At 50.4% G+C, this 18,396-nt stretch overlaps 1 protein-coding gene across 1 annotated transcript in view; it reads right to left on the bottom strand.

Moving 5' to 3' along the window:
- LOC127647724 (glutamate receptor ionotropic, NMDA 2A-like) overlaps positions 1 to 18,396 on the bottom strand; it is a 218,950-nt gene that overhangs the window by 85,787 nt on the left and 114,767 nt on the right. The window contains exon 4 of the mRNA XM_052132159.1: positions 5,506 to 5,620. Within this exon, the coding sequence (XP_051988119.1) occupies positions 5,506 to 5,620 (115 nt within the window). The remainder of the gene's footprint in view (positions 1 to 5,505; positions 5,621 to 18,396) is intronic.

The raw sequence follows: 18,396 nt of genomic DNA on the forward strand, positions 1-18,396 counted from the left end.
GTAGTGGTCCAGGAACGTCAACTGTGGCTGAACATGGTCGAGATGCGTGAAGCCGACAAGACTCGCTTCCTCAACGCCCCTGTCTCCCAGTTCGGCCTCTTCGGCGACACCGTCGAGGACTTTGCCCAGCAGTTCTCCACGGTAAAGAAGCAGACGGAGGCCATCTCTCACATCATGCCTCGCCGCAAGCCTGCCGCCACGGCCCATGCCCCGTCTGCTCGCCGAGGGCGTCCTCCCACAGCCAGAAGACAAGCTCCTGCTCCGCCTCAACCCGGGCCCAGCTCTCAGCCCCAGCGTCGAGCAAACCGTGGCAAGCGCACGCCCCCTGTCTCACGGACCCCCTCGAGGACCCGGAAGGCTCCCAGGCGCTCCTGAGACAACGTACCCAGAGTCCAAGAAGTTAGCTCCGGAGGTGGTAAGACCGTTCCGTCCCCCGGTGGAGGGCCGGGAGGAGAATCCTTTGTTTTTTCATTTACCGCACCCCTTAACGGTGGCTGCGGTACCCAAATTCTCAATAAAAGAGCTATTTCCTTTGTCTCTGGGGCATATGGCCCGCAAATGCCGTTCTCACGGCACTCTGCTTTCAGGCCTCAACAGTCCCGGCTCCATGGACGCGGTGTCCCCGCCTCCAGCCCCACGACTGTTCCCCGGCCAGCCGGTTCAGACGAGTCCAGAGGACGCCAGCATCAGACCTCCTCCTCAGTCATGAACCCGCCCCCTGCCGGGTGCGCGGAGCAAGGTAAGTGCTTTGAGTTTATTCTCAGCACCAGAGCCTCGGGATGCCACGTTGCCTCCCGACGCCACGTTACCTGTTCCGCACCGCTGTGAAGCCCCGCCGGGTACGTCCAAAAAACCCGTCCCTTTGGTGCCCCTAGCACGGAGTTTAGAGGCGTGGCTTTCACTGCCCAACCCGTCACGCTGGCTGCACCGGACCACTCGACTCGGTTATGCAATTCAGTTTGCCAGGTCACCGCCCCCCTTCGTGGGCGTACATTTTTCCGCAGTACACGGCCAACATGCCCATTCCCTGCGTGAAGAAATCGCCTCCCTTCTATTAAAGGACGCGATAGAGCCTGTCCCTCCAACTGAAACGAAGAAGGGTTTCTACAGCCCTTACTTTGTTGTACCCAAGAAAGGCGGCGGCTTACGACCGATCTTGGACCTGCGAGTTTTCAATCGGACCTTGTCCAAACTCCCGTTCAAAATGCTCACCCAGAAACAAATTCTATCTGGCGTCCGGCATCTAGATTGGTTCGCAGCGGTAGACCTGAAGGACACGTACTTCTACGTCTCAATTTGCCCTCGACATCGACCCTTCCTACGGTTCGCGTTCAACGGTCAGGCGTATCAGTACAAAGTCCTCCCCTTCGGCCTGTCTCTGTCCCCTCGCGTCTTCACGAAAGTCGCAGAGGCAGCTCTTGCCCCGCTCCGAGAAGCCGGCATACGCATACTCAATTACCTCGACGACTGGCTCATACTGGCTCACTCTCGAGAGTTACTATGCGCACACAGAGACCAGGTGCTCAGGCACCTCAGCCGTTTGGGGCTTCAGGTCAACTGGGAAAAGAGCAAGCTCTCCCCGGTCCAGAGCATCTCTTTTCTCGGTCTGGAGTTAGACTCAGTCTCAATGACAGCACGTCTCTCCAACGAGCGTGCTCAGTCAGTGCTGAAATGCCTCGCTTCCTTCAAGCCAGGCGCCGTGGTCCCGCTAAAACGTTTCCAACAGCTCCTGGGGCATATGGCATCCTCCACGGCGGCCGCACCGCTGGGGTTGATGCATATGAGACCACTTCAGCACTGGCTCCGGACTCGAGTCCCGAGGCGAGCATGGCGCCGCGGCACGCACAACGTAAAAGTTACCTCTGCCTGCCGCCAGACCTTCAAACCCTGGTCAGACCTTTGCTTTCTAAGGGCTGGAGTACCCTTGCAGCAGGTGTCCCGACGCGTTCTGGTCATGACCGACGCCTCCAAATTGGGTTGGGGCGCCGTGTGCAATGGGCGCGCAGCCGCAGGCCGGTGGAACCGAGGCCCGCTGCGCTGGCACATCAACTGCCTAGATCTGCTGGCTGTTTTTCTGGCCCTGCAGAAGTTTCTTCCGTTAATTCGGCACAAACACGTCTTAGTCAGGACAGACAGCACCACGGTCATAGCCTACATAAACTGCCAAGGCGGAGTACGCTCCCTCCACATGTCACAGCTCGCCCGTCGTCTCCTCCTATGGAGTCAGCAGCGACTGGATTCACTGCGTGCCACTCACATCCCCGGCAACCTCAATGTGATGGCGGACGCTCTGTCAAGACAAAGCTTGCCCGGTGGAGAGTGGAGACTCCACCCCCAGTCGTCCAGCTGATTTGGGACCGGTTCGGCAAGGCCAAGGTAGACCTGTTTGCCTCCCAAGAAACCTCCCACTGCCCATTCTGGTATGCCCGGACAGAGGCTCCCCTCGGGGCAGATGCGCTGGCACACAGCTGGCCCACGGGGCTGCGCAAGTACGCATTTCCCCCAGTGAGCCTTCTTGCACAGGTGCTATGCAAGGTCAGGGAGGACGAGGAGCAAGTCACTCTGGTAGCCCCCTACTGGCCTACCCGGACTTGGTTTTCGGACCTCACGCTCCTCACGACAGCCCCTCCCTGGCGAATTCCCCTGAGGAAGGACCTTCTTTCTCAGGGACGGGGCATGCTCTGGCACCCACACCCAGACCTCTGGAGCCTCCACGTCTGGCCCCTGGACGGGATGCGGAAGATCTAGCCGGTCTACCATCTGCCGTCGTAGATATAATCAATCAAGCCAGAGCCCCCTCTACCAGGCATCTTTACGCCCTAAAGTGGCGTCTGTTCGCGGACTGGTGTTCTTCCCGAGCCGAAGACCCGCAGAAGTGCGCAGTTAGGTCAGTGCTCGTGTTTCTTCAGGAGAGGCTGGAGAGGAGGCTGTCCCCCTCCACCCTCAAGGTGTATGTCGCCGCTATCGCCTCCACAACACGGTAGATGGAAAGTCTCTTGGTAAGCACAACTTAATCGTCAGGTTCCTAAAAGGTGCCCGGAGGATAACTCCCTCCCGGCCTAACCTGTTCCCCTCCTGGGATCTCTCGGTCGTCCTTACGGGACTCCAGAGACCCCCCTTCGAGCCGCTTGACTCAGTTGGACTCAGGGCCCTCTCTATCAAGACCACCCTGCTGATCGCGCTCGCTTCCATCAAGAGGGGCGGGGACCTGCATGCGTTCTCTGTTAGCGACGCTTGCCTGGAGTTCGGTCCGGCAGACACGTTCGTGATCCTAAGACCGCGACCGGGCTATGTGCCCAAGGTTCCTACCACACCCTTCAGGGATCAGGTAGTGAACCTGCAAGCGCTTCCCCGGGAGGAGGCAGAGCCAGCCCTTTCACTGCTGTGTCCAGTATGTGCCTTACGTATCTACCTGGACCACACACAGAGCACTAGACGCTCTGAGCAGCTCTTCGTCTGCTTTGGGGGACAGGAGAAAGGGAATGCTGTCTCCAAGCAGAGACTCGCCCACTGGGTTGTCAATGCCATTTCCCTGGCTTATCACACCCAGGCCGTGCCCCCCCCCCTTTGCGGGTCCAAGCCCACTCCACCAGGAGTGTTGCGTCCTCATGGGCACTGGCTAGGGGCACTGCCCTAGCAGACATTTGTAGAGCAGCGGGCTGGGCAACACCGAACACTTTCACGAGATTCTACAATCTCCGAGTTAAGTCAGTATCGTCCCGTGTTCTCTCAGGTACCGAGCCCGTAGAACCCGGTGGCATGCCCACGATCTGACCGGGTGAATCACTTGCATCTAGCGCCCTTCCCCCTAACCAGGGGAAACAGTGCGCCTTCATTCCCAGGAGATCTCAGGTTTGGGACACTGGTTGATTCCTCCCTAGCCCTCGTGGGTCGCAGTTCAGCGGAGGAACTCGCCGACCCAAGCCACTGCAGGTACCGCAAGCTACCCTGCTCTGGTATAGGTGCTCCACAGGTAAGGCCTCCTTCGGATTCCCCTGTGTGTAATGTCACGGTTCTGTCCCCTCTGGCGAGTGGACGCGCGTGCTTCCCTTAGGCAGTCACGTCAGCCTCGGTTGCCGTGCTGTATGTTCCCCCCTCTATAGGCTGGATCCACCACCGCACAGACTTTTCCACATAGGCCCTAAGTCAGGCCTCTGATGGTTTTGCCACTTAAACTTGCCTCCCCTCTCGGGTAGGCGTGGCCTCCGCAGGGTCTTCTCCACCCTGAATAAGGGCTAAGACCCCCTTCCCTCAATGCATGTAAGGGCCCCGGCCTAAGTTGCTCTATGCGAGAAACATAGAGAGAAAAGAGGCCCGGCCAGGCTTGGCCCGTTCCCAGGTTGGCGGCCAGCACCTTGTTCCCCCCTCCAGGGTAACGATAAGGAATCCTGATGGCTTAAATGGGGCATTGGGGAAGGGTACGTGCAGCCTGATACAGTTGGTCGTCCTGCACGTAAGAATAACTGCTCGCTCCTGTATCAGCAGTTCACGTACACGGCTCAGCGCGTGGCGCTTTTATAAGTGGACCCCTAGTGTCGCTTCTCTGACACAACGTGGAGAGAGCGACAGAAGGGGAACGTCTAGGTTACGTATGTAACCTCCGTTCCCTGATGGAGGGAACGAGACGTTGTGTCTCCCCTGCCACGTCGCTGAGCCGAGCCACTGTTGTGGCCGGACCATTTCCGGCTCCTCAGAAAAATCCTGAATGAACTCCCGTATTTGCGCCGCTTAAATACCCGTATGTCTGGGGGCGGGACATGCAAATACTGGTTGCCAACTCTCATTGGCCTTTTCTCATAGTTCAGAGGTGAATATCGGCGCTCAAGAGTTGCTTCTCTGACACAACGTCTCGTTCCCTCCATCAGGGAACGGAGGTTACATACGTAACCTAGACGTTTTGCCGCATGAATGTGTATTCATAACTGAGTCAATCTCACAGTGTGAGCCCTATTCTGTCAATTAGACTCCCACAGATATTGATTGATTTGCAGAGCAAACCCCACAAATCAGTTTCTTTCATTGTTTTGCAGTTCCAATTAATCCTCCCGCTCTGCTTGTATTGAACCACATTCTCTCCTAGAAAATAAAAAAAGAGGCAGGTGCCTGTCCAAGATACTTGTGCTAGTGTACACGTGTGTGTGTGTGTGTGTGTGTGTGTGTGTGTGTGTGTGTGTGTGTGTGTGCGTGCGTGCGTGTGTTCCTGCTCTTGTTTGAGTTACTTGGGGTGGATTGTAGTCTTGAAAGGAACAAAAAAAAAAAAAACAGGCCCTAATTACACCTAAAATTTGCAGACTTTGGAAGTGTGCAGCTGAGGTAATTATCACACTGACATACTTTTACACTGTTCCAGGGTCTAATTAAGATGGCGGATTCATGAGTACTAATATTGTGTGAACAGTTGTTAATGACTAATGGCTTTGCTTGGAGGATTTACTGTATAGTTAAATTATAATGTCACAGTTATGAGGGTCAGTTGTTTTCTACAGTGGAACAGAGCTCACTTACCTTTTCCCACTCTCTGTCCTTGTTCAACACGATCACCACCAGTTTGGGATACACTTGGTAACCATCCTCTGTGAAGGACAAATCTCTACCGTCCCAGGACACGTTCATCATGTACCTACAAGAAACAGAGCAATCATCAGGCCTAGATATTGAGCAGTTATGTTACACAAATCTCATCTGCTGCAATAGGCACAAAAATAACTATTCATCCAAATGATGTTCATTCTATACATAAAAAGATCAAAATAACATATGGAGGTCATTTTCAACATGCACAAAGACAAAAGGAGGAATTAATGAGCCATCTGAAGACTAATGACTGACCTAAATCAGATGTCACATTAACCAAAGATGAAAAATCTGTGTGAGTTATTATTAGTATCAGATCTACATGAATCATAACCATTCCTTCCTTTGTCCTTATCTTCAAAAAATAGAAAGAGACTCCAGACATTAAACAGAAGAGCACATTTAAAAGGAATATTCTTAAATCAATACATGTTACGCTGCATCGACAGCGTCTGTCATAATGCTGATTACTACAGAAATGTATATAAAAATAATAAAAAACAGAAAAGAAAAACAAAAGAAAACAAAAACATGGTTACTGTAAGACACAAGAAAAATAGAGCCAGCATTCTGGGTGGTTTAAAAGCAGCATTTTTGTTAAAGCAATTACATAAATTATTCAGTGAAAACCTTTTATTATTTGAGCTGTAAAGTGGTTGATATCATCCATTCTGGGATTGGAATACGTTTCTAGGAGGATAAACTTCTGTATATGCGTTACTGGCATAATTCATGTGAACTGTGAATTCCTATGTAAACAGTCCCTTTCTGGTATCCTTGCACACACTGTGTGAAGGTTACAGGGATTACAGGCTTTGTTACATGGTCAAGACTCAAGCATTCATTCTTCTGTTAAAACTCATGTATTATTTGAATTGTTCATTTTAGGGTTTGTTTACCATTACATTCGTCATGGCAATTAAGTTTGGCTATAATTTTACACAGAAAAGTTTAGTAAGTGATTTTATCACACTAAAATCATATTAATAGTTCTCTGTCTGTTGCTCACTTCGATGTTGTGTCGAAGAAGCAACTCTAGGGGTCTCTCTTGAGAGCCTTTTAATCTATGAGAAAAGGCCAATGAGAAATTGGCAGACAGAATTTGCATGTCCCGCCCCCGGAAATACAGGTATAAAGGGAGGGAAATGCGTCTGTTTCATTCAGAAATTTTCTTCGGTGCCGACCGGTTGTGTGATTAGCGAGCTGCGAGTCCCAATTGGTTTTCCTCTCATCTCTGACCAGCGTATTCTGTCACATATCAGCTGCTTTCTGCTTCTCTGCACAGCAGTGAAGCTTTGCCCCTGGACGCTTCGACAGCGCTAGTAAAAGAGAAATTTTCACTAAAAGAGTATTTTCTCTAAAAGAGCAATACACAGTGGAATTGAACGTACTTTTCAGGACGCGTCTTTATAAAGATGCCCTTCCGCCCCTGTGTAGTTCCTGGATGCAGTAGAGTGCTCTTCGCTCCTGATGGCGACAGGCGCTGTCTCGTGTGTCTGGGCAGTGATCACACCGAGGCAGCGTTTGTGGATGACTCATGTTCTCATCCGCTCTCACTACCCTCGACAGCGGAGCGGCCCATGGGTACACAGTGGTCCCCCAGATGGACAGAGCGGTTGCGATCCACCTGTGCCGCGAGAATGCCGCCACCTGGCACATTGGACGCAGACCTCTTGCCTCCAGCCCCACGACTGTTGTCCCCTGGCCGGCCAGTTCTGACGAGTCTAGAGGACGCCTCCGTAGGACCTCCTCCTCAGTCACTAACCCGCCCCCCCACCGGGTGTGTGGAGCAAGGTAAGTGCTTCAAGTCTTCTCTCAGCACCACAGCGTCGTTTTTACCTCCCGACGCCACATTACCTACTCCACCCTGTTGCGAAGCCCTGCCGAAAATAATAATAATTAAATTTAATAATTGTCCCCTTAGTGCCCCTAGCACAGAGCTTGGACGCGTGGGTCTCGCTCCCCAATCCGTCACGCTGGCTGGCCAGGACCATTCGACTCTGTTATGCAATTCAGTTTGCCAGGCCGCCCCCTTTGGGGGCATGCGCTTTACCGCAGTACACGGCGAAGATGCCTTCTACGGTTTGCGTTCGACGGCCAGGCGTATCAGTACAAGGTACTCCCCTTCGGCATGTCCCTGTCCCCTCGCGTCTTCACGAAGGTTGCAGAGGCAGCCCTTGCCCCGCTTCGGGGACCTGCAAGCGTTCTCTGTAAGCGACACCTGCCTGGAGTTCGGTCCGGCAGACAGTCATGTGATCCTAAGACAGTGACCGGGCTACGTGCCCAAGGTTCTTACCACTCCCTTCAGGGACCAGGTATTGAACCTGCAAGCGCTGCCCCGGGAGGAGGCAGGCCCAGCCCCTTCGTTGCTGTGTCCGGTACGTGCTTTGCGTATCTACTTGGACTGCACGCAGAATTGAGTGTGCTCTGACCCCTAGTGTTATTATTAATTCTATTTTCATAAGGTCCAACCTTTTTTCCAATCTTTCAATTTGTATCAAATTTGACATTACATTAAAATGTACTTTAACTTTACACAGAAAAGGTTTGTAAGTGATTGTATCATACTAAAATCATATTAAAACGCATATTGTTTATGTCTTGTGGTTATACTTTTTAAATAGTGAGTATTTTAACGTTCAAAAATTGGCCCCCATTCACTTCCATTGTAAGTGCCTCACTGTAACCCACATTTGTACTTAAAAAAAAAAAAAAAGCACTTAATAAAACGATGGCTCATGATCATTAGTTCAAAAGATCACAGACATGCAGAGATAGTCATCATCTGCCAAAATGAATAAATTATAAAACCCAAGTGAATAGACTGGTATCTTCACTTATCACAATGCCATTGTATTCCTGTCATATCGCTTTATGGGCAATAAACCAAGGAGAATATTGTGTCGCCTTCCCACTTTTCACACCAGGATGTCTTCAGGAATCCCTCAGGAATTGGCAAAACGGTGGCTGACACAAACACATCTGACTGACCCTACTCTCAGTAACTGCATCCCAGCTATTTTAATGGGTACTCTGTCATGGGTGTGGCCACCACTCTTAAATTTTATGGCTCTGTCTCCCTGGTGAGGGGAATGAGATGTCAAAGAGTGTGTTCCATTCCAAAGGGCTCATTCCTATGCCCTAATCCCTTCAGAGGGTTTGCCCTCCAGAGTAAGAGCTTCGGAGAGTGTAAGAATATAGGGCTCAAAAACATCATTTGTAATGCAGTTCAGTTTCATCTATCCAAACCAAAGGAGCCACAGCCGTCACACAAAGGCTGATGCTAATGACAATCACCTGCACCTAATCAGAAATATTTATACATGGTTTTGCCTTACTATTAACTATTTTCAGAATGCAAACCGAAAAAAACATGCTTTAAAACTTCTAGACGTTTGAAGAAATTTAAGCTTTGTGTATAAATATCTGTTTTATTTCTGAACCAGAATAAAAATGTACAGTACACATTAAATGATAAAACAAATTTAAAAAAAATGCCACTGTATATTACAGTCATGTCTAGATGTGTTTGTGTTCATGTTTTGTTTTCATGTCTTTTATTTTGAAATTCTAGTTCCCGTTCATGCCATGTGTTCCCTAGTCATGTGATTCCTGTTTCCCTCCATGTTCATGTGTCTTGTGTTCATTGGTTTATTGTCTTGTTACTCATTATCAGTTCTAGTTTGTCTTTGGTTTAAGGTTAGTAGTCTTGTTATCTTGTTTATAGTTCTGTCTGTTTATTGGTATTCTTGTTATTGTTTTACCCAATGTCTGTTTATGCCCTCATGTTTGCCATTGTCTCTTTTCAAGTATTACTGATGTAACGTTGTTTGCTAAGTCTAGTTTATGTTCATGTTAATTGTTCATGTTTATGTTTAGTTCATGTCTATTTAGGGTTTTGGATTTCACGTATGTAAATAAACTGCTACTTGGGTTCTTCATCTTCACGTCACCATCTTCACCATTGCCAGTGCCAGCACAACGTTACAATTACCTTTATTTCAACTCCTTTATTATAATAACAGATCAAGTGAATTTACAGGAAAATAACACAAGCATTAGCCAGTTTCAAACAGAAAGCCGAGGTTTAAATGTATTAAAAGGCTCATAAAAATAATTGAAAGACTTTATAAACCACAGATATTTTGTTTATAAAACCAGATTGTGCTTAGAGGTGCAGCTGGTTTAATTGATAAAAATCTTGCAGATTTATGACATCTGTTCTGGTTCTGGTCCACTTGGCAGTGAAGTGTCCATTAGTTGAACCCATTTTGAAAGGCCCTTCATTTTGGAATGACCCATCAGCATGGCGGCCACGATCGTTCCCCCTTCTAAGTGCCCTTCGGAGATGGTTTTATCCCTTTTGAAATGCAGGGTATGTCCCTTTAAAGAAAGTCAGGGCACCTGGTGGCCATTAAAGTAATGCTATTTCTTCTTGAATAGTTGAAGAAAGAAAACTCTTAAACTTTTGGTTGAGATTATGATCAAATAATATATTTCCAAACAGGAATTACATCTGACAACAATGGTATCATAAATTGTGCTTCTTTTGTTTAAATCACGTGGCGGAAAAATGCTAATGACCTCATCAAAAAGGCGACTGTCATTTTTAATTGCAATGTGAGACCACAGCCATTACAATTTACCCTATTCATATATCTCCAAGTGGGCCATCTCATCCCCACCTTACATTGTCTCTGGTGGAATTAGACAGAGTGATGATCGATTTAGTTAAAGGGTCTTAGTGGGCATCTAGTGACTGAATGGAAGAGTAGATTGTTGAATTGATTAGGGATCTGATTTAGTGGGGTGATGTGAAGGCCCACTCACCCTAGATATCTTGTTGAATCCAATTACTTCAGACTGCAGGAGAGGAAGAGAATCAATGAGCTCCACTCTCCTCTACTACAAAACTTGTTTCCACTCACAAGGCTCCCTTATTTATTATAAAATGTTCTTTCGCATTTCACACCTCTCCCAGTTGCCTTTGCTGCAGCTAAGATTGCAAGTCCAGGATCACTACAATAGTCACACCTGCAGAGGCCCTTTCACCAATTACTCAGGAAACCAGATACTGGACACAGTGTGTATCAATAAAGCTTTAGGTTCTCTGCAGAACTGCAGGGGTATGACAGTTGTGCTCATTAGCTTAGTATGTTCTGTCACTGCTAGACCTTTTCACATGGAATAGAAATAGATAGAAAATAAAACAAAAACTATGGGGTGGGTAGAGGGAAAGGAGAAATAATTTATTAATGTCATATTTTACACTTTGTAGAAGCAAATAAATCAACCAATGATAGTTGCTTTGTAGAAGCAACTAAATCAAAAAAAAAAAAAAAATTTTTTTTTTTTTTGGCTGTTGCTGTTGATTTTTTCTTTTGACAATTTTTTTAAAGGCTTTATAAATATTATAGGAATGTCATAAAGTATCTATTATTGATCATCACATTATTTTGTCAATATGTTTTTGAGGCATCAATATATTAAGCTTAGCCAATATTTCAAATAGAAGCCTAATTTGTGTGCTTTCCAATTTTATTATGCAATTTCTCTGTATGAAGACTTGAATAGGTTTCTTTCAAACCACAAAAAGACATACCTATAACTGAAAATACATTGTGTAGTTTATAAGAAAGATACATATACACAATACAGTAAATCATCCAGTTCCCCGTCTGTCGCTTTCTCCACGTTGTGTCGGAGAAGTGACACTAGGGGTCTCTCTTGGGAGCCAAATATGCCTCTGATCCATTGAAAAAAGGCCAATGAGAAGTTGGCAGTCAGTATTTGCATACCCCGCCCCCGGACATACGGGTATAAAGGCGAGGCAAATACTAGAGTTCATTCAGAAATTTTCTTCGGAGCCAATGGTTGTGCATGCTGTTCGCAGTGAAACACACCCGTTCCAGTATAAAAATCTCAGACGAGTTATTTTCTTTAAAAGAGTAATTTTCTCTAAAAGAGCAAATACACAGCGCCGTTGAACGTCCTTTTCAGGACGCGTCTTTGTAAAGATGCCTTTCTGCCACTGTGTAGTTCCTGGATGCGGTAGAGTGCTCTCCGCTTCAGACGGCCACAGGCATTGTCTCGTGTGTCTGGGCAGCAATCACACCGAGGCTGCGTTTGTGGATGGTTCATGTTATCACTGCGAGAACATGACCATGACAACGTTGCGGTCGCGGCTCGCTTCCAACCATAAGCAAGCCACTCCACTCGTCGGGTACCCCCCCTCAGACCACCCGTCCCCCGGCACGCTCGTTGACTCCCGTCCGTGCTCGAGGCAACAGTAGCTCGCCTCACAGCCAGCTTGCCTATCCTCTAGAGCTAGAGGTGGATGAGCTCGCTGCTGCATCGGAGAGCGCGGAGTCTGACGCGGATGACTCCCTTGGGCTGCCGCCTTCGGGCCAGCACGCCTAAGCCGAGGCTGACGCTCAGATGTCCGACATGCTTTCCCAGGCCGCCGCCAGCGTGGGCTTGGACTGGAATCCCCCGTCCTCCCCACAGCCATCGCGGTTGGATGACTGGTTCCTGGGGTCCCGACGCCGCTCACAGCCGCGCCCCCCCGGTCCCGTTTTTCCGGAAGTGCACGATGAGCTGACGTTGCTGTGGAGGGCACCGTTCACCACACAACATCACAAAGCCACACGCTCATCCGCTCTCGCTACCCTCGACGGCGGAGCGGCCCACGGGTACATGACGATCCCCCCGGTGGATAGGGCTGTTGCTCTCCATCTATGCCCCGGAAACCCTAATACCTGGCGCGGTCAGCCTGTACTCCCTTCCAAGGCCTGTAGGACAACATCCTCGCTGACAGTGAAGGCCTACAGCGCCGCCGGAACTGCCGCTTCCGCCCTGCACGCCATGGCCCTCCTGCAAGTCCACCAGGCCAAGGCGCTCAAAGAACTGCACGTGGGTAGCCCTGATCCCGACGTGCTGCAGGAACTGCGCTCAGCAACCGACCTCGCCCTCAGAGCCACGAAGGTCACAGCACAGTCACTCGGGCAGGCGATGGCCACCCTCGTGGTCCAGGAACGACACCTATGTCTGAACCTGGTCGAGATGCATGAGACCGACAAACTTTGCTTTCTCGACGCCCCAGTCTCCCAGTTTGGTCTCTTCGGCGACACCGTCGAGGACTTCACCCAGCAGTTCTCCGCGGTGAAGAAACAGACGGAGGCGATATCACATATCCTGCCCCGCCGCAAACCTGCCACCCCGGGCCCTGTCCCGTCTGCTCGCCGAGGGTGTCCCCCTGCGAGGAAACGACAAGCTGCTCCGCCTCAACCTGGGCCCATCTCTCAGCCCATGCGTCGAGCGCTCCGCAGGAAGCAGACGCCCACCATCTCACGGACCCCCTCGAGGACCCGGAAGGCTCCCAGGCGCTCCTGAGACGGATGACCCAGAGCCCAAGACGTTAGCTCCGGAGATGGTAAGACCACTCCGTCCCCCGGTGGAGGGCCGGGAGGAGAATTTTCCTTTAACTTTTCTCAGCACCAGAGCCTCGGGACGCGTCCGCGCCTCCCGACGGCGTACTACCTGCTCCACCCCGCTGCGAAGCCCCGCCAGGTACGTCAAAAGTAACCGTCACTTTGGTGCCCCTAGCACGGAGATTGGATGCGTGGCTTTCACTTCCCAACCCGTCTTGCTGGCTGGCCCGGACCATCTGACTCGGTTACGCAATTCAGTTTGCCAGGCGTCCGCTTTACCGCATTGCACGGCCAACATGCCAAATTCCTGCGCGCGGAGATCGCTACTCTCTTACTCAAAGACGCGATAGAGCCTGTCCCTCCAACCGAAATGAAGAAGGGTTTCTACAGCCCTTCATTGTACCCAAGAAAGGCGGCGGCTTACGACCAATCTTGGACCTGTAAGTTTTCAATCAAGCGCTGCTCAAACTCCCGTTCAAAATGTTCATGCACAAGTGTATCTTGACAAGCGTCCAGCACCTAGATTGGTTCGCAGCAGTAGACCTGAAGGACGCGTACTTCCACGTCTCAATTTTGCCGCGACATCGACCCTTTCTACGGTTCGCGTTCGATGGCCAGGCGTTTCAGTACAAAGTCCTCCCCTTCAGCATGTCTCTGTCCCCTCGCTCTTCACGAAAGTCGCAGAGGCTGCTCTTGCCCCGCTCCGAGAAGCCAGCATCCGCATACTAGCCCACTCCCGAGAGTTACTATGCCCTGACAGAGACCAGGTGCTCAGGCACCTCAGCCATTTGGGGCTTCAGGTCAACCGAGAAAAGAGCAAGCTCACCCCGGTCCAGAGCATCTCCTTTCTCAGCATGGAGTTAGACTCAGTCTCAATGTCCGAGCGTGCGCAGTCAGTGCTGAAATGCCTCGCCAAATTCAGGCCAGGCACTATGGTCCCTCTAAAACTCTTCCAGAGGCTCCTGGGGCATATAGCATCCTCCACCGCGACCACACCGCTGGGGTTGATGCATATGAGACCGATTCAGCACTGGCTTCAGACTCGAGTCCCAAGATGAGCATGGCGCCATGGCACGCACCGTGTGACAATCACCCCTGCCTGCCGAAAAATACTAAAACCCCGGACAGACCTCTGCTTTCTACGGGCAGGAGTGCCCCTGCAGCAGGTGTCCCGACGCGTCCTGGTCACTACCGACACCTCCAGATTGGGTTGGGGCGCCGTATGCAAAGGGCACGCAGCCGCGGGCCGTTGGAGAGGGGCCCCGCTGCGCTGGCGTATCAATTGCCTAGAGTTGTTGACTGTCTTCTTTGCCCTGCGGTGGTTTCTCCCGTTAATTCGAGACAAACACGTCCTAATCAGGTCAGACAGCACCACTGCGGTAGCCTACATAAATCGCCAAGGCGTACTCAGGTCGCTGCGTGCCACTCACATTCCCGGCAAGCTCAATGTGGTAGTGGAGGCACTGTCACGACAAAGCTTACCCAGTGGAGAGTGGAGGCTCCACCCCCAGTCGGTCCAGCTGATTTGGGAACGGTTCGGCAGAGCCCAGGTAGATCTGCTTGCCTCCCGAGGGACCTACCACTGCCCACTCTGGTACGGCCGAACAGAGGCTCCCCTTGGGACAGCTGCGCTGGCGCACAGCTGGCCCGCGGGGCTACGCAAGTATGCATTTCCCCCAGTGAGCCTTCTTGCACAGGTGCTGTGCAAGGTCAGGGAGGACGAGGAACAAGTCACATTATTGGCTTCCTACTGGCCCAACCGGGCCTGGTTCTCGGACCTCATGCTCCTCGCGACAGCCCCCCCTGGCGAATCCCCCTGAGGAAGGACCTTCTTTCTCAGGGGCAGGGCATGCTCTGGCATCCGCATCCAGACCTTTGGAAACTCCACGTCTGGTCCCTGGACGGGACGCGGAAGATCTAGCTGGTCTACCACCTACCATCGTAGACACGATCAACCAAGCCAGAGCCCCTTCTACCAGGCAGATTTACAGCCAGAAGTGGCGCTTGTTTGCAGATTGGTGTTCTTCCAGGGCGGAAGACCCACAGAGGTGCGCAGTTAGGTCGGTGCTCTTATTCCTGCAAGAGAGGCTGGAGGGGAGGCTGTCCCCTTCCACCCTAAAGGTGTATGTCGCTGCTATCACGGCTCACCACAACGCAGTAGACAGCAAGTCCCTTGGTAAGCACAACTTAATCATCAGGTTCCTAAGAGGCACCCAGAGGTTAAATCCCTCCCGGCCAAGCCTGTTCCCCTCCTGGGACCTCTCGGTAGTCCTCGCGGGCCTCCAGAGACCTCCCTTCGAGCCGCTAGAATCAGTTGGACTCAGGGCCCTCTCTTAAGACTGCCCTGCTGATCGCGCTCGCCTCCATCAAGAGGGTCGGGGACCTGCAAGCGTTCTCTGTCAGCGACACTTGCCTGGAGTTCGGTCCGGCAGACACTCATGTGATCCTAAGACCACGACCGGGCTATGTGCCGAAGGTTCCTACCACACCCTTCAGAGACCAGGTAGTGAACCTGCAAGCGCTGCCCCGGGAGGAGGCAGACCCAGCCCCTTTGTTGCTGTGTCCAGTACGTGCTTTGCGTACCTACCTGGACCGCACGCAGAGCTTTAGACGCTCCGAGCAGCTCTTTGTATGCTTTGGGGGACAGCGGAAAGGAAACGCTGTCTCCAAACAGAGGCTTTCCCACTGGGTTGTAGATGCCATTTCATTGGCTTATCACACCCAGGCCGTGCCCCCCCTTGCGGGTCCGAGCTCACTCGACAAGGAGTGTTGCGTCCTCGTGGGCACTGGCCAAGGGTACCTCCCTGGCAGACATTTGTAGAGCAGCGGGTTGGGCGACAACCAACACCTTTGCGAGATACTACAATCTCAGGGTTGAGTCAGTTTCATCCCGTGTTTTCTCAGGTCCGAGCCAGTAGAACTCGGTAACACGCTGATGGGCTGGCCGGGTGAATCGCTTGATTATATGCCCTTTCCCTCGCTTGAGGTAAAACAGTGCGTCTTTTTTCCCAGGAGACTCCACTCAACGCGAATCCCTGGTCGATTCCTCCCTAGCCCTCATGGGTCCGCAGTTCGGCGGAGGAACTTGCCGACCCAATCCACTGCGGGTACTCAGATCTACCCTGTACTGGAATAGGTGCTCCACAGAGTAGGGACTCCTACGCGGACTTCCCCTGTGTGTAGTTTCCGCGATACGGTCCCCTTACGAGCAGACCCGCGTTTTCCTTGGGTACGTTTCAGCTTCCCCCCGGTCGCCGTGTGTAGCAACTCCACCCTTGCTGAGGCTGGATCTGCCACCGCGCCACTTCCACGTGTCGCCTAAAAACACATGTGATGTATTCACCACCGTACCTCCCCAGTTGGGCAGGGGTGATCTCCGAAGGGTCTTTTCCCCCGTGGAAGAATGGGAATTGGGTAAGACCCCCTTCCCTCAGTGCGTGTAAGGGCCCCGGCTGTCTATTGCTCTATGCGAGAAACATAGAGAGAAAAGAGGCCCAGCCAGGCTTGGCCCGTTCCCAGGTTGGCAAGCGTCCCTTGTTCCCCTGCATAGGGTAACCATAAGGATTCCGACAACTTTTCTGGGGCATTGGGGAAGGGTACGTGCAGTCTGACACAGCTGGTCGTATGGCACGTAACAAATACCTGCCCGCTCCTGTGTCAGCAGAACACGTACATGGCTCAGCGCATGGCAGAATTAAATTGGACCCCTAGTGGAGAGAGCGACAGACGGGGAACGTCTAGGTTATGGATGTAACCTCCGTTCCCTGATGGAGGGAACAAGACGTTGTGTCTTCCCGGCCACGTCGCTGAGCCGAACCGCTGTAGTGGCCAGAACCATTTCCAGAACCATTTCCGGCTCCTCAGAAAAATCCTGAATGCACTCTAGTATTTGCCTCGCCTTTATACCCGTATGTCTGGGGGCGGGTATGCAAATACTGACTGCCAACTTCTCATTGGCCTTTAATGGATCAGAGGCATATTCAGCGCTCAAGAGAGACCCCTAGTGTCGCTTCTCCGACACAACGCCTCGTTCCCTCCATCAAGGAACGGAGGTTACATCCGTAACCTAGACGTTATAGTTAGAGTAAATAATCCTTGTCATTTGATAATGATCTGAGTCGAATTCAATGGAAGTATGCGGGTTGCACTATGTGGCGCTGCAGCCTCATTTTGAGCAGCTTCTAGAGTCAAAGCTGGGCACCACCATCAGACCCCTAGCAGCAGAAGCGGTGTGCATACCTTCACAGAAAATAATTGCTACTAATTGTAGAACTTGCCATGTTGTCCACCTGATGCATTTGGTGTGCAAGTTACCCTGCCGCTTACACTTTACCGAGGTTGTGTTGAGAAATATGAATGAAGAGAAAAAAATATTAGCCCTAAGAGTGGCCCTATTCATCCCAAGCCTAAATTTAACATTCAAATTGATTTTTAAGTACATATTGACCTGTTTCAGTGACGTCACTTTTCCCCGCAGTCACCATATTTGTGACCATTCAGCAGGAGAAAACAATGGCGGTGAATGAAAAATCACACAAAAAATTATATCAAGAAAAACAAAATAAATTGCTTTTGATCGCTGCCAAGTCCCATGAAAAGTTCATACAGGCCTAAAGACAGCACAAATGCTGCCAAATGAACTTTTGCAGACATTTAAAGATATTTTATCCCTGATTAATCCACGGACGCAGGCGAGTCTGATCTGTGACCGGGCAAGTACACATGCCTACCGGCACATCACCTAAAACATCTTTCATTCAAAAGTTACAAATATGTTTGTCTTGTTTTCTGGTCTGATTTAGTCATATTATTAAAAAACTTCTGTTATGATCACATCTTGAAACTCCTATGAATGTAGGAGCTGCTTTTAACTCCTGAAGAAGGTTTTTGTCACATCTCAATATTGGTCACAAACATGGTGGTTTGGTCATAAAGTGACGTAAATGGTCTGCACTTACATAACCTTAGTGGTTTTCAAAGTGCTTTACACAGTGACTCATTCACCCATTCACACACACACACTCACACACCAATGACGCCAGAGCTGCCATGCAAGACACTTGCCTGACATTGGGAGCAACTTGGGGTTCATTGTCTCGCCAAAGGCACTTCAGCATGTGGAGTCATGTGGGCCAGGAATCGAACCGCCAACCCTGCGATTAGTGGCCGACCCGCTCTATCACCTGAGCCACAGCTGTCCCACAATTGTATATATATATATATATATATATATATATATATATATATATATATATATATATATATATATATATATATATATATATACAAATATAAAATATATATATATATATATTTTTTTATTATTATTATTATTATTTATTACATGGAGTGGTGGTGGTGTAGTGGTCCAAAGCACATAACTGGTAATCTG

This window comes from Xyrauchen texanus, chromosome 8, assembly GCF_025860055.1.
Source record: "Xyrauchen texanus isolate HMW12.3.18 chromosome 8, RBS_HiC_50CHRs, whole genome shotgun sequence".
Taxonomy (NCBI): Eukaryota; Metazoa; Chordata; class Actinopteri; order Cypriniformes; family Catostomidae; genus Xyrauchen; species Xyrauchen texanus.